Source organism: Malaclemys terrapin, chromosome 8 (assembly GCF_027887155.1).
Source record: "Malaclemys terrapin pileata isolate rMalTer1 chromosome 8, rMalTer1.hap1, whole genome shotgun sequence".
NCBI lineage: Eukaryota > Metazoa > Chordata > Testudines > Emydidae > Malaclemys > Malaclemys terrapin.
The window spans coordinates 77,862,136-77,878,927 of NC_071512.1; the positions used below are offsets into that span (position 1 = coordinate 77,862,136).

The 16,792-nt window shown below is 37.5% G+C and overlaps 1 protein-coding gene across 4 annotated transcripts in view; it reads right to left on the bottom strand.

Annotated features, from left to right (window-relative positions):
• CDC7 (cell division cycle 7) overlaps positions 1-16,792 on the bottom strand; it is a 55,347-nt gene that overhangs the window by 10,019 nt on the left and 28,536 nt on the right. For all 4 annotated transcript variants that reach the window (XM_054036467.1, XM_054036466.1, XM_054036468.1 and 1 more), the window contains exons 3-9: positions 9,860-9,943; positions 7,887-8,022; positions 7,004-7,097; positions 6,775-6,917; positions 3,743-3,992; positions 2,990-3,085; positions 1,869-2,044 (exon numbers count right to left, since the gene is read on the bottom strand). In XM_054036467.1, coding sequence (XP_053892442.1) covers positions 1,869-2,044; positions 2,990-3,085; positions 3,743-3,992; positions 6,775-6,917; positions 7,004-7,097; positions 7,887-8,022; positions 9,860-9,943 — 979 coding nt within the window. The remainder of the gene's footprint in view (positions 1-1,868; positions 2,045-2,989; positions 3,086-3,742; positions 3,993-6,774; positions 6,918-7,003; positions 7,098-7,886; positions 8,023-9,859; positions 9,944-16,792) is intronic.

Genomic DNA, 16,792 nt, shown 5'->3' on the forward strand with positions numbered 1-16,792 from the left:
AAGTCATCAAGTACTGAGGCAGGACCAAGTAAACTCAGACTATCCCTGACAGGTGTTTGTCCAACCTGTTCTTAAAAACCTCAAATTATGGGGATTACACCACCTCCCTTGGAAGCCTATTCCAGAGCTTTACTACCCTTAAGAGTTAAAAAGGGTTTTCTAATATCTAATTTAAATCTCCTTTGCTTCAGATTAAGCCCATTACTTCCTTCTTGTCCTGCATTGATGGACATGAAGAACAAGTTGTCACAGGCCTTACAGACATTACCATATCTGAGGACTTATCAGATCCTCAACTCAGTTTTTTCCTCAAGACCTTTTAACCTTTCCTGATAGGTCAGATTTTCTAAAATCTTATTTTTGTTCCTCTCCTCTGGACTCCCTCCAATTCATCCACATCTTTCTTAAAATGTGGCAGCCAGAAGTGGACACAGTTCTCTAGCTGAGGTATAAAGTAGAGTGGACAATTACCTCCCATGTCTCACAAACAACACTCTTCTTAATACATCCCAGAATGATATTAGCCTTTTTCACAACGGTATCACATTGTTGGCTCATATTCAATTTTTGATCTACTATAACCCCCAGATCCTTTTCAGCAGCAGTACTACCTAGCCAATTATTCCCTATTTTGCAGTTGTGCATTTGATTTTTCCATCCTAAGTGAAGTACTTTGCACTTGCCTCTATTGAACGTCATCTTGTTGTTTTCAGACTAATTCTCCAATTTATCAAGGTTGTTTTGCATCTAATCCTGTCCTCCCAAGTGCTTGCAATACCTCCAAGCTTGGTATCATCTACAAATTTTATAAGTGGACTCTCCACTCCATTATCCAAGTCATCAATGAAAATATTGACTAGTACCAGACCCAGGACTGATCCCACTAGATACACCCTCCCAGTATGACGCCAAGCCATCAATAGCTATTCTGATAACCAGTTTTGCAGTTATTTCATCTAGAGCACATTTCCCTAGCTTGCTTGTGAGAATGTCATGTGGAATCAAAAGCCTTACTAAAAATCAAGGTATCACATTTACTGTTCTCTCCTCTCCCCCCCCCCCCCAATCCACTAGGCCAGTAACCCACTCAAAAAAGGAAATTAGGTTGGTTTGACATGATTTGTTCTTGACAAATCCATCTTGGCTATTCCTTATAACCCTGTTATTCTCTAGGTGCTTATAAATTGATTGAATCATTTGTTCCAGTATCTTTCCAGGTATCCAAGTTAGGCTGACTGGTCTATAATTCCCTGGGTCCTCTTTGTTAACCCTTTTTAGCAAAGACTGAAACAAAATAGGCATTGAACACTTCATCCTTCTTGATGTCATCCGTTATTAGCATTCCTTCCCTGCAATAGTGGACCTACACTTTCCTTACAAACTGTTTCTCTGTTGGGAAGGGTAACTGCTGTAGGAGGTGTGTGCGCGCGCGCACACACACACACACACACACACAATATAGGAAAACCCATCTAGGTGTAAATAAGGCCTGTCACAAACCCATTTCAGGATTTTAATGCAGAGAATTGTTAAGGTATTTTATCTTACTAAAATTAAAGTCCCCCACACCTTAAAGAAACAGTCTTTATACACTAACATCCAATGGAGAAAACTCTTTCAATATCAAACTGTTTTAAGTACAAATAATTGCATTTATCTGCAATGAGAAAGTTAGCACTGGAAGTGAGTACCATATGAAATCCATGACCTTTGTCAGGTTAGAATACACATTGTGTTCTAATACTTGTAACTTGCATAGGTCTAATGCTATCTTTCACTTACTAAATCAACTGTCCAGTAAATCTAACTTTCTAACCTTGCTTGACAGCACAGAAGTTGATTTTACAAAATCATCAAAAGCAAATTACCTTGAAAGGCAAACACTGCAAACTCTATCTGTTGCATAACAGTCACAGGTCAAGACAGCTGTGCAACTGTTGGCAGCTTTCCTGGCTACACCATTGTTCACTGCTTTTGTAGAAATAATCTTCTTTGTTGCTAATTTTCTAGATGCAACATCCATCACCTTTGATTGCTTTATGACCTGTAATATAGATGTTACATGTTCTAAATATTTCAAACATTTAAACGCTATTTCCATTTTGCTTCATTATTCTGCTTCCTCTTCCATTAGAGTGTTGAAAGCACTAACAAAAACATGTTACCAGTTTTAAAAGAGGAGACCACCAGTACTATTTACTGATAACTCAAAGGCTAATAAAAGTAGCAAGGGATTGAAGAATTGTGAAGTTAGTGGTGATTTTCCTGGGAAATTAGACGTTTTTCAGTGACTACTAGTAATTAATATCCACAATATATTCATAAGTACTTTGAAATTACAGTAATATTGTGTTTACCAGTATAATGTAATTAAGTTATTGGCTAGGATTTTGTCTTTTTTTATTAAAAAAAGAGTCTATGCAAAAATGGGAATGGAAAAACACTATAAGAAGTGAGTTAGATGCTTTTATTTGGTTACATTATTTCAAAGCCAAAACTGCCCAGTTAAAATATCACTGTCGGCCAAACCCTCTGCCTTTGTTCATAGTTAGGGTTTTTCTTTCTAATGTCTAGTTTTTCACTAGACATCATGCCCTGATTATAAACTGTATAGTAAAAGTGTTTATTACAAACTTAGTCTGTTTTCTCTGTACCCTTATCAACTGCAGAACACAAAAGCAAGTTTTTGGAATAATTTCTAAACTTCATAGATACACAGATAGAAAAAGATTAATTACTATATAAACAAAATCAGATGGGGCAACAGCTAGACCATAACAGTAACTACTGTCACTCAATAGCTTGAAAAAATCACTTAAGTCTTTAGTAAATGTAAGACTTTGCTAAAATGCCAATTCTGTTCAATAATTTTTAGTGCCACAACAAATCACAAATAGTAGTTAGGGATATCTAGTACTGAAACACAGTTAAGTTCCACAACTATTTAAATGTATAATTGATTGTGTTCCTGGTGAGCAGTATTGCTTACTTTTATTGTGGGGCTCTCATGGTATGTGGAGCTATGAATATTAAAATTTCTCTCTCCAAAGACAGAGCGTTGGACAGAATGGTGCGCAGACCCCTCCTACAACAACAAAAAAGGACAATAAACATTCTATCTGTAACACTGTCAGCTGTAATCTGACAGTATTTAAAAGTGTGATGTGACATAAGGCAAAAACAGCTGCATGCAAGTCATTTTCAGGCACCAGCTTACTGTGGATGAAGACAACATAGTCTAGACAAAACCATAAACGTGCTTACAAAACACATCACACTCCAGAAATATGCCAAGACACCCTGAAATTGACACGTACAGCAGTTGTACTTTGATGTTCAACTAAAATGGAGATGAGAAACTTTCTGTGGGGAGGGAAGCCATGGTATGTATTGCTAAAAGGTTAACTCCTTTTTCCATAAGGAAATTCAGGGGCTCACCAAACATTACTGCATTTTACACAGCATGCAACATTACATAAGAATCCACTATTTTTATTTTTAGATATAGTAGACATTGAATGTGAAGTAATGTTCAAGGCCAACGTAGTTATTCAGAAACTAGTTCCATTTTCACAAACAGTTTAACTCTTACAAAATGTTTCCAACATGTTGCATAAGTGCACGCACAGTAAGATTTGGAATTGGAGACTGACAAATTGTTTTGTATTACATTTCCCCCTGTTGGATGAAGTAATACATTAAATAAACTCATGCAGCAATATTAGTGAAAAAGACTCAGAACCTTTCCTTCTTTTCCTTGTTTAATCTGCATTTGTGAAAGCGAGCAGCACCATTTATCAGATGTTTTTGAGGCTGACTGTTGAGCTATCTGTCTAGATGCTGTAACATTGACAGAAACCCTGTTTCCCAAGGTTAGGTGAGGCTTATTTTGTGAGCAACTTTCCTGTTGGCTTTCAGACTGGACAACTCTGAGTAGTTCTATTTTCGTATCAGGGGTTCCTTGTGCCAAACCAAAATCTACTAGGGCATACCTAAAAGACACAAATTTAAAAAGACAATTTAAGAAAAGTATACCATACTTTTTAAAAAAACAGTTCCTTATAACAGAACCTAAGGTATACATCGGCATTTAATCCACTTAAGAGGCAGGGTTTGAAAATTTAGCTGACCCCTCTTACCTAGATGATTTAAACGTATTAGCCAGGTGAAATATAGTTGTTCCACCATATCCAATCAATTGAAAGAACAGGTATATGTTGTAACCGTAATAATCAATTTTGTATCTAATAAATGTTTTTAAAATGTCTCTCATTCTTAGGGCTGGTCAAATAAATTATCCAATACAGTTTGACAACAGTGAATAACAATCACTGAATACTAATCAATAAGCCCTGCTTACTACTATTTTGTTATAGTTACTTTCTCTTCTTCCATTTTCTGTTCTTTTCTTATCGTGTGTTGTTTCCCTGACTTGTTTTCAGTGTCAAAATCCTTCCCCCCGTCTTATCTTTACCTTCTCCCTATATTTTGTCATTTTTCCCTCTGAAATTTCATACACACCCACACACATACACACTGGGCTTGAAAATTTTACTAGGAATTTAATAGCCAGAGGACTAAACCTAATAGCCCCAGACTTATGAAAGATAGTGGACATTACTGGCAAGGGGCAATGTCCAAGCAAGAAGTCAATCCCCACCTTGTATCCCCCACCAAGCTACTAGAAAATGGGATGGTGCTGGAATTTCTACCAGGGTGCTGCTTGGGTACTCAATTTTCCATACCAGCCTCTAGCTAGTACATATGATACATTTAAAGCCATCATCTATCCCATGCTGGAAAGGAGACTGAACAGTCTCTCTATTCCCCACATCTCATTGGCTACTATGACACTGGGTGGGTCTCTGCTACATTAACATTTCCCCAGCCTTCAGGAAGATCTGAGTGGAGTGTCTTTGCTACTTTATCCTTCCTTCAACTTTCTGGCTGCTACCAAAGAGGGGTTTACAACCCCTCCCATCAGTCTCACCTTTAGGTTCCATTTCCCTAGTCAATAACTCCAGTGCCTGCGTCCACTATTGTTCACAACTACCTCAGACAACAGCTGAGTGAATTTGACGTGATTCTTAATTTCACTGCTGTCCAAAGGGATCCCAATAGAAACAGTGAAAACAGACAAGACCTATTAGTTTTCACAATGCTGAAGTCTGGCAAAACTTTCAGCAGCACCATTGGAGCTGGCTGCAGACTTCAGAAGATATGACTGCATTAGTTTACACTTGATTCACAGTTGAAAGTTTTTCTTTGCAATGATGAGTCTGATGGGGTGGACTATGCCCAGAGGCCCCCCTGCTGGAGGCCTCAGGGTCCTGCCACACTTATCCCAGGAAAGGAGCAGTGGAGAGGTCCTCCAAGCAGGCTAGAGTGGCTGCCGGGGGAAAGGGGGGGGGAAGGTAGAGAAGCAGTCAATGCAGGCCCAGGAGGGCCCTATAAAAAGGACCTACAAAGCCAGAGACAAGGCAGTTGCTGCTTGGAACTGGAGAAGAAAGGACTGCATGCCTGGCTGACTGAGGGAATTGCAGCACAACGGTCACCTAAGTAGGGGCAGGGACTGGGGGAACAAGAGGCTCCTGGCTGGCTGCTAGGACTGAGCCAAAGACAGTCTGCTAGCAGGGACCGGGGGAGCAATGAAGGCGCTCTTGGCTGGCTGCAGGGACTGAGCCTGGGGCAGCTGCAGGAAGACAGTGTCTCCAGGGAGGAGGCCTTGGGGATATGGGGTGGACTGGTTTAAAGACCGTGGACACCCCCAACCAGAGGGGGCGCTCATGAGACGTGGGTGCTGACCCCATTACATTGAGAACTACAACTTTTTTAAATTGAAGACTTTGGTTCTACAAAAGCTGGTGGCACATACATACATAAATGCTTACTACTTGCCATGGGAAAGTCATTCTGAGTCACTATTTTGTTTCATGCATGCAACAGTTGACTCAACATCAGATCTCATAAAATACTCTTCAGAAACAATAGAATGCTTTTCTAAAATGATTGTAGCAGAGTAAACAAGCAATATGGGAGAAATTCATCTTCTGAGAGTTAAGAAAATTACTTCCACAGAATTTCGAGATGTGTAGATTGATGCAAGACAGTTTTCCCTATAAAGTTTTACCTTACTCTTGTATGGACTGTAGTGAAATATTTACCAAGCCATGAGGATATAGCTAGTCACGAACAACAGGAAGGCAACTATTAACTCCTTGCAAAAGGTGGACAATAGCACACTAGCTTCCTTAATTTAGTTACTTGCAGACAAAAGATAATTACTACAACCTGAACTAGTTTTAGGAATAGCTAATTGTAGAAAACAAACATCAACTTTCTTGCTATGCACACTTGAGGTGTGCTGCAAGACACAAACAGGTTGAAAACCTATGCAGTATACAAATAAAGGTCAGTATTAACTATATTAAAGTAAATAATGGACAGTGATTTTATTTAGTTTAATCTTATCGAATATGCAACAATTTTACTAGTTTTACTCATTGAGTTTAAAAATTATTAATTTTTTTTAAAAGTATTTGCCGTTTTGTGATCCAAACTTTTTTAATGCTTACTATATTGTTTCTTCTTTCCCACCCTGACCAAGTCCCTAAACTCTAAATAAAAATTTTATTTATTTATAAACATATTTCTACTGCTTAAGCCCATATTGTATAGCTGGAAGGGAAAAACCCAAAAACTTAATTTACTGTGTTCTGCCAAGGCACACATTCCCAAATGAGATCATAATAAAAGTCAGGTGTGTAGACTTACTCTTTCAGCCGCCTGTTGTACAGGAAGTTACTGGGCTTGACATCACGGTGAACAATACCAAAGTGATGAATGCGCCTCAATGCTTTAAACAGATTAAACATGTATTCTCTTACTTCTTCAAAAGAGAGAGAGTTCAAAACGTCCTGAAAGATTATTTGAATATTGTAATTTTGCAACTCTTTATAATTAAGTATTTTACTGCTTATATAAAAAGAAGGCTGGGACTCACCAAAAAGGATTCATGTTCCAGATATGGCATAACGATAACTACATGATCATTTTTTCTAAAGCAATATTTAACTCCCATAACGTTATCCTGCCCCCTAAAGGAAAAATAAAATACTATCTTGAAACAAATAGAAAACAGGTTATTTCACCTGGCTCCCACAGAAAACTTCAGCAATGCTTTTCCTATTAATACACAAATTCCACATTGTATGGCTGTTCATCAGTGTTAGGTTGCTGGCAAACTACCAGCATGTACTCTGAACACAATCCCCTCATTACTTTTCTCAAAGTGTTTCATTCTTCAATTTGCAACGAAGGGCTCTGCAGACCATTGGTGCTTCATGGCCCACTTTTAGGGCTTGAGTCTGCTCTCATGGATTTGCATGATCCAGGATTGAGCCCTTTGAGAGCTACTGGTTTAAAATGTCAGATAAGAGCTATTCCGACCATCTGTCTTGGAACCAGCAAATATCAGCAATGCACCTCCATTCCTAAACCAGTGAAGAGAATTCAGTGCCATTGGCCAGTTTTTCAGATGTACTAGAGAGGATTCTATCATAGCCATTTCCTACCTAAAACATGTTTGATTGCATATGTATACTGTGTAACTCTTAGAACTTTTTACTAGCATATACAAAGTCAGTTGCAAATTGAGACTAGCATAAAGCAACATGAGCATTATAGCTAACATGATCCATTTATGGTATGCCCTCGATATAGAGTTATTGATTTTTATTTTCTTGTGGTCAAAACTCCAGCAAAATGCAAGAAGTACCAAAACTAAAAAGTAACTAGACACAACTTAGTTTTAGATGACACTTAAATTCAGTTATCACATCTTTAATTCCTTTTGCTAAGAAAAAAAAAAAAAAGTATCTACCTACCCTGCTATTGTAAGGCACTGAAGTTCAGCAGCAATTCGTAGAGGATGACTAGTTGGAATTAGGTGTTTCAAAGCCATTTTTTCCTCACATCCTGCTTGTAGCTGGGCTGTGGCCAAATAAACTGAACTAAAAGTACCTGTAAAAGTATGACGCCTATGTTTAACAGCTTTGGATTAGCTACGTTAAAGTATTTCATGTTACTGGTCTGACTGCTGCACTTGTGGCGAAAGAGAATCTATTTGAGCCAAGTTAAGTTTGTGACACACCAATAGGTTTTAAAGTCAAGGCTAAAGCATGAGGAAAGTGGTTTTAGTACAGAAAGCCTCTTAAGTACTTCAGGGTTATCAAACAAATTAAGAAAATTAACCATGAGTGTCCAGAAATTGGGAAGTACAAGTAACATTTCTTAATAGACCATAAAATATAATTTAAAGTTATTACAATTGCAAATGTTAAACCAGTATGCAAGCATAACAAGTCTGTAGTTGCATATACAGAACACAGTTGCCAGCAGGAATCAACTCTAGTACTATCAGCAACAAAAACACAGGCCCCTCCACTTGAGCTAAAGGAATAACATCACTAACTATTAAGTAGCAAGACCTTTGCCTTTTTGGGGAAAGAAACTGAAGGGAGGATATGACCCCACACCCTAACTTAGTGCAAGTGGAAACGCATCTTTACATATAAGCCTTCAGTATTGCTAGTGTCACAAATGTCACTTTTTAGCAACATATTCACGTCCATCAACAGCGTTAGAAACAGTTGTAAATGAAAATAAAATGTCATTAAACAAGGTTGTTTATTCATGACAAGAAGCATTCCATGCTCTTGAACTTTCAGATTGCTGTACTGAACTAAATATGTAGCTCTCTTTTAAAGCAGCTTTACAGACTAGTAAGTTTTTAAATATTTAGCAAGCTATCACAAGTATTACAATCATAAATAGCTGTTTTAAAAAAAATCAAACATCTACTTTATATACTTTCAAATATAAGAACAGTCAAAACATTAAGTTTAGTGAAAAACTTTCACCAAAGATCTTGCAGGCAAAATTTTCAAAAATGTGTAGGCTCCCATCCTGCAAATATTTACACATATGCTTAATTTTATTGCCCTGAGCAATCCCATTGATTTCAATGAGATTACTCATAGTAAAGTTAAGCATGTGCATGGTCACAGAATTGGGGCCTAAGTCCCATTGTCAAATTTTGAAAATTTTACTGTGTGCCTAGTTTGAGCCCATATTTTAAAAATAACTTAGCAATAATAGTCTGTTTTCCTCTCTTAGCCCCACCCATCAGGTTTAATATTGGAAAAGCAGAGAGAACTTTACTGGTAGTGAAATGTCGGAGTATAATTGTATATTTGGAATGTATACCTTAGAGACAAATATAGGTGGATTAAATCTTACGTAGATACACTTGGCTAAATGTACTCCAAGAGCTGCAGCACCCTATAGCAGTTTAAACTGCATGGTCTAAATCAAAACAAGCTGTTTAAATAAATAAATTAACGGAGATATACCTATCTCCTAGACCTGGAAGGGGCCTTGGAAGGTCATCGAGTCCAGCCCCCTGCCTTCACTAACAGGACCAAGTATTGATTTTGCCCCAGATCCCTAAGTGGCCCCCTCAAGTATTGAACTCACAACCCTGGGTTTAACAGGCCAATGCTCAAACCACTGAGCTATCCCTCCCCCCTGCCCTCTGATACATTTAATCAGAGTCTACTTTGATAAGAGGTTTCAAGAATCTGGCAGGAAAATCTCTTTGGAAAAACCCTATCTACAAGCATTTGTACTTGCAACTAAATATTACAACTCTCATTTACTTCTAACAATACTAAAAAGCAATCCATAAAATGGCAGTCATACTAGAATTTGCCAATATTGGACTTCCTTATATAGTTTTATACTCTTAAAATTTGTATTTCTTAAGTACATCAAAATTCAAGCAAATAAATACACTTACCTTCTCCAATTTTTTCCTTAATTTTGAACACATTTACAAGCTGTGGCACTGCTTCATAAAGTTTTTCAATATCTATTTTTACTCCTGTTGAGGAAATAAAGGAAAACAGAAAATGTTTTGCTTGGTCTCAGTTTACTAGTTAAATTTCAGGACATGTATTACACTTCAATTCATATAAATGAGGGTGAAATTACATAAAAAGTAGTGTAAAACAAACCGAGGCTCTGGTCCTGCAAAGACATATGCAGGTACATTTGGATAATACTCATGTGCATAGGTTAAACATGAACACACTTGCAAGGTTTAGTGCCCAAGATCGCAAAAGAGTAGTAAAGACTATTCCAGTTAGCATAGTGCAAGGCAACTGAGGCACTCACATAAAAATATTGTACTGTAAATGATCAAAGAATGTGCAGTTTGAGGTAATCTGCGAAGAGTTTAACTTTTTTTGGCTTGAGACTCATGATCCATGAATATCCACCTTTGCCTTATTTAATCAATAGAGGTCTGGACCAAAAAATAAATAAATTTTATGTCTCTGATCCACCTTCATGGAAAAACCCAAATGAGAGGGGCATTAAACTCTGCCCTTCCTGACATAACTGCTAACGGAATGCCAACAGTACTGCCCCATCTATCACACACTAATTTATATGCTGCTACAATGTTTTGTTTAAAACTCTTAAATTGTTGCCACTCAGCACAGCATGGCCAACACTCAAAATTAATAGGATCTCAGATTATAGTTCAGAGACTAACATACACATGGAGTTAGTAATGTCACCATTTCATAAAAGACAAATCTACACTGGCTACTGAGAAATGGGTATGTAAGAGGTAAACTCCAAAAACTACAAAACAAAGAAAAGGGTTTAAAAAAGAAAGTATTAGGAAGACAAACTCGTATATCATCATTGGAGGGCTGTTAAAAAATATTCAAAAAAAGCCTTGATTATATTTAAATTGTTGCATTTTATACTCCAATCACTAGATGGCATAGCAAGGATACTGCATTCTTATTGGAAAACTAAGGAATTTCACTCAAAGGGTGGGCCCTTGTTATTTTAGACAATTATTTATTAGAGGACGCATGAATGCCTTCTAAAAAAAGCACTTCTTTTGAAATTTACAGAGAAATTCTAATTTGTTATGCTATCTTATTAGATGTTCTAACTATTGTCATGAAACAATAAACCATTACACTACTGCTAAAATACTATAAAGCCTTAAAACACAAAGCATATGAAAATATACACAAGGCAAGTTGCATTTAAAGTTGAAACATTTTACAATGGTTGGGCTCCACTAGTGTCACCCTTTATCAACTGCTGTAACACTAGTGTTTGACTCCTAAGTCCATATTTAGACACCTAGACAGAGGGCCTGATATTTCAGAGTAGTGAGAACCAAAAAGTCATTGGCCCATACTTTTATAGAGTTTGTGGCTAATTACTGCAGCAAGGGTAAAATGTTCCTACAATAGATGTTTTCAAGAATGGTTTGCATTGTTTTCACATAATAAAAATGATGATGTATTTGGTAGGAGCTAAACTCATACGAATTATACATACTAAAAAGGGAGAGGAAAAATCATGCCCAAATTAACACATACAATAGCAAAAAGTTTAAACTAGGATTATATATTATACAAAAGAAGCACAGTAAGCACTGATGTAACAAATATCATGAACAATGAAAATCAATTTATAAACAGTCATAATACCAGAAAGATTACAATAGGCATGTACTCTGTTTATATATTCTCAAACGAACAAATTTCAGTGCTGCAATATAAACAGAAGACTGAAATGTGACTCTTGAATCCTTTCCCTCCTTTCAAGAACCTGAAAACAGATGTCAGAAGTCCCCATTAGAGTTTTAAAATAAATTTTAGTTGAAAGTTAATTACAAAAAAAAAAAAAATACATATTAAACTTCTGAAGGTTACTGCCCCCACACTGTGTATTTCATCTCATCATTCTTCCTCATCTTCCCCCACTGCCAAGTCTCTTCCTTCTTTTAAAATATGCTCATTAATAGTTGTTACCCATCCAGCCTTTCCAAGCTTGTGTCCACACTGCAAAATAAAATTAATGTTAAAGTTATTTTTTAAAAACTCCTAACATTTAAAGTGTCTGCCACTGGTTGGTACTGGGCAGGCAAAGATGCATCAGATCTTTTTTCACCCTATAATACTTGTTTTGAAGTGTTTCAGTGACTAATTGTAGAGTATACTCCTGGGGGAATTTTGTGTCACTGCGCCTGCACAGAATTCATGTCCACTGCCGATTTCTTTGCTTCCCCGCAGAAAAATTACTTCTGACGGGAAAGCAAAGGGAAACTGCAAGAGCGGTCATGAGCCTCTCCCTGGCAGCACAGGCAGTTTGGCTCAGGTGCCCGGAGCAGTCAACAGAGACATAAATCACCACTGGCAGGGGGGAGTTGGGTAGTCAGGCACGTGAAAGCACACACTATCCCTCACTCACTATTGCAGCACTCTCGGTGTGGAGGGACAGAGTTTCAGGGTGTTTCTGAGGAGGTAGGCATGGGGTAGGTTCTGTTCCTTCAGGCAGAGCTGAATGTAGCAGCCTGCCTGCTTAGTAAATTGTTCCCATTGTCTTTGTGAATTCCCCCAGGAGCATAAAACAGGTGTAAAAGTTTTAAGGCTCCTTCACATTGCCAGAGGTGTGTAAAGGACAGTATGGCACTATAAATGCTTATGGTGCTTTCATGATTAGAACTGGTCTAAATTTTTGAACTGAAAAAAATTCCTATCAAAACGTGCTCCATGAACTGTTTGCTACTAACCTTTCTGGAGATGTTCAGTAGCCAATATAAATCGTGAGTTTGATTCCCCTGCCCTCACTTGCTCTTCAGTTGCCTATAATGTAATACTGAGCATATGGCTGCATATATTTGTTGACTAATAACTAGAAATAAAGGGTCAAACCTAACAACATTACTATTTGGCAAGGGGCTTTAGGAATTTCCTCCAATGCTCTCCACTCCCATTTTCCATCCATTGTATTTTAGTTTAAATAAATTACCAAAATAATTGAAACCAGAGTGATTATATTGCGTTATTTTGACAAATAAAATACACAGAATTTTAAAATGTACACAGACTTTTAAAAAAATTTGGTGCAGAATTCCCCCAGGAGTACTCAGAGTAGAGAGGGCCTAATTGCACAAGACGCTGAGTTAAGCAATGCAGCTCAGCATCCTGGCCACTCCTGAATCCTATGAGGCATGGTAAACTGGGGACTTTGTAAGCTAGGTATGTTATTTTAGAACTGATGAGGAATAACCTCTGGTAAGATCTTACTGTTCATGTCAAAGTTTTTGCTTTGACTAACAAAAAGAAGAATTCAGAAATGTACACTCTGCTACATCAACGACATAAGTTAATGTTTCAAATATTAATAGCACATATCTGCACCTGTGGTAGAAACTGACAGTAACAAGCAAAAGCTTTTATTAAACAGTTATACAGTATATTAAACACAATTACAACACATTTGTTTTCTCGCTAAGTGTTATTTCTTAATTTTGCTTTATTTGTACAGTAAAAGTCATGGCAAATGTATTCATTTTTGTCATTTTCACAAAATGAAAGCTTAATTGTGTTCTAAGAATCTTGGGAAGTCCTTAGAAGTTTGATTTTTTAAAAAGTTCTGACACCACACAAATATTTTCAGACGCTTAATAGAAAGCAAACACATTGAGAAAACATCCACATGTATGTGGGTTTTCTAGCTTTTAGTGAAAATGCACATCCACCATTCACCCAATTACTGTTTTTGACTACAAATGATGCAAAGCCATAACCATTTACCCCAATACTTCCCCCCCCACACACACACACACAATCTCACTTTAACACAAAACAAATATTTAAGATGGTGTTTGGCATTTGATATTTTTTCTTAATCCTACAATCAGATCACTTTGGCCAACAATGACAAATGAACAATTCTCAACACCATATGAATGGAACAGTCTTCAAAATAATATTGTCCATGTTTGTATCGTTTCCCAGGTAAATACAATGACAAATACAGATTAGAGACTTTCATGTGATACTGTCCATTTTAAAGGATGTTTGCTATTCCCAAGTGGTCAAAAATCAGGGTGAATGATTTAAATCACTGATTTTAATCAGCAAGCACAGAACCTGGCTTTAAAATTATCTATTTTAATCATATTCTGCATTTGTACTTTTCAGATATTTTCCTAAAAAACATTGATTCTCATTAGTTGGTAACTATTAAAACATGTTTTTTTGCAACTAAATATACCTTATCTCCTAACTTTGGTGTTTATTTTTGCTATCAGGAATGTAAACCACGTTTATTTAAGCAATTATGTAGCTTGACATACATCTAGTCAGATTCTTAATTTTTACATTTTTATTACATTAGAAAACAGTGTGTGATGCATTACTTAGTTTTTTTAACTTGATTTGTGTCATGCCATATTTGAAAGAAAATTGTCTTCTTCAATTAAATGCTCAAAACAGAACTTTTTGTTATTAAATAAAACTAAATGTGCTGGAGACAAAAGTATCAACATGTGTTTTTGCATTTAAAACTAATTGCTTTATTAAACAAAGGAGGTATTGAACAAACTAGTCATTGACCTGAACTATTTGAATAAATTGAAATGAAGAAAATATTCTTTCTACACCTGCAGAGGAGGCTACTGCTGTCAAAAGCTGATTTAGCACTTCCACAACCTCTGGTTCCAGATGCTTAGCCAGTGACTTCCAGCAGTGCAGTGCTTTGACCTTCTTTAAAACTTGGCAGCAAATATGCACTGCTTAATATTTTTTGTACTTAATTTAAATGATTTATAAATTATAAGCAACTTAGGTCCTAACATAGGTTGTTTATTTCAAATCTAATTTAGAATAGACCTGTATTTAAATACAAAAATCAGGGTTTTTTAAAACAATATTGATTTTTGTATCTGACCTGCCAAAGATAATAAGAGAGGAGACCCTATAAATGCCATTCAAGACAGAACTGTAAAGACTGCGGGGTAAATAAATAACATTCTTGCACCATCCAATGACAGTTACATTACTGTGTTCTGAAGAAGGTCCTATACTGATAAATGAAATCGGAAGGCTAGTAACCATAAGGCTGAGCATCGCAAGTGAGAACAGGAGTCATCGTCAGGTTTTCTGACTTCTGAAAGCGTAAAAATGGGCACGCTGGGTCAGACCAATGGTCCTTCTAGCCCAGTATCCAGTCTTCCGACAGTGGCTAGTGCCAGATGCTTCAGAGGGAATGAACGTGGCAGGACAATTAGCGAGTTATCCATCCCATCATCCAGTCCCAGCTTCTGGCAGTCAGAGGTTTAGAGACACCCAGAAGACAAGGTTGCATACCTGACCATCTCTAGCTAATAGCCATTGATGAACCGATCCTCCTTGAACTTACTTAAGTCTTCTTTGAACTGTTATACTTTCGACTTTCACAACAGCCCCTGGCCACGAGATCCAAAGGTGACTGTGCATTGTATGAGGAAGTACTTCCTTACATTTGTTTAAGCCTGCTGTCTATTATTTACATTGGGTAACACCTGGTTCTTATGTTATATGAAAAGCTAAACAACACTTATTCACTTTCTCCACACCATTCATGATTTCATAGACCTATCATATCCCTCCTCAGTTGTCTCTGTAACTGATATGGTAAGTTCTATTGAAATAAAACAGTTTTTAGTACAAGGTTGCTCATATCCTGCTCCAGCTGAAGCACGTCTAAAAAAATTTTCTGAGCCCTGCATCTTGCTGTGCTAGTAAAGAATCTTCTATCTATCTTTCAGAGCTTTACTAAAAAAAAGTATTGAGGGGTAATTTCTTATAGGAAGCCTCTTTGGTCACAGGATTGCTTCAAAAAAGTCCATAGCTTAGAAGAAAAGCCCCAACTCTGTCAGAAAGCATTCTTAGACAGCACAGAGTGGAGGGCCATGCCTTAAATAAAATAAGTTGGTCTCAGGTGACAACATATCTTTTAAAGTCTCTAAAATCAGTAGCCCTGTACCCTTCATGCAATCTCCAGCTTTGGTTTACTTTGTGCCACCAGCCTAATGGGCCCAATGCAGCCCTTCATTTAGTGCCAATGCCCTTCTAAACAAATGCTAGACAGAGAATCCACTCAATTGACTCAATTTCATCTAGAGTCTTTGCCAGCTCCCACTGGCACAAGTCTGTCCAGACACAGCTCACTTCACCCGAGGACCTGCAGCTAGATAGCACAGACACCAAAGTGGGTGGCATTAGCCAAGGAGGCAATGTGGCCAGAATGCTCAGAGAATGCACTAATTCAACACAGTCTCTGCTGTTGGGGATCCTGCAGAGCCTTGGCAACAAACTATGGTTGCCCCAATGGGTGCAATCATCACCTGTCCTCTCCTGGGGGTGGGATGGAACTTCCCCATTGTTGCAATGGGATGCAAATTACACGACTGTGCAGAGGATTGACAATGTGTTCAAATCCTGCCCAAGACAATAGTGACCCGAAGTCACCATAATTACAGGTGGGTAGCCAATTTATAGGAAATAACTGAGGGTTAAGGCCATTTTCTCACCTCTGAAGGACGAGGCTGAGACACATCCTGAGGTACACTGGAGAAGTAGCACTGTGTCTCTGGTCTTTGGCTAGATGACTGATCTCAAGGGCTATCAATATGGAAGTCTTCATAAATATTTATTTGGGCATAAGCTTTCGAGGGTTAAAAACCTCACTTCTTCAGATGCAACTTGCATCTGAAGAAGTGAGGTTTTTAACCCTCGAAAGCTTATGCCCAAATAAATCTTTTAGTCTTTAAGGTGCCACCGGACTCCTCATTGTTTTTGTGGATACAGACTAACATGGCTACCCCTCTGATACTTGACATAAATATTATATTCAGCAAGGAAAATAG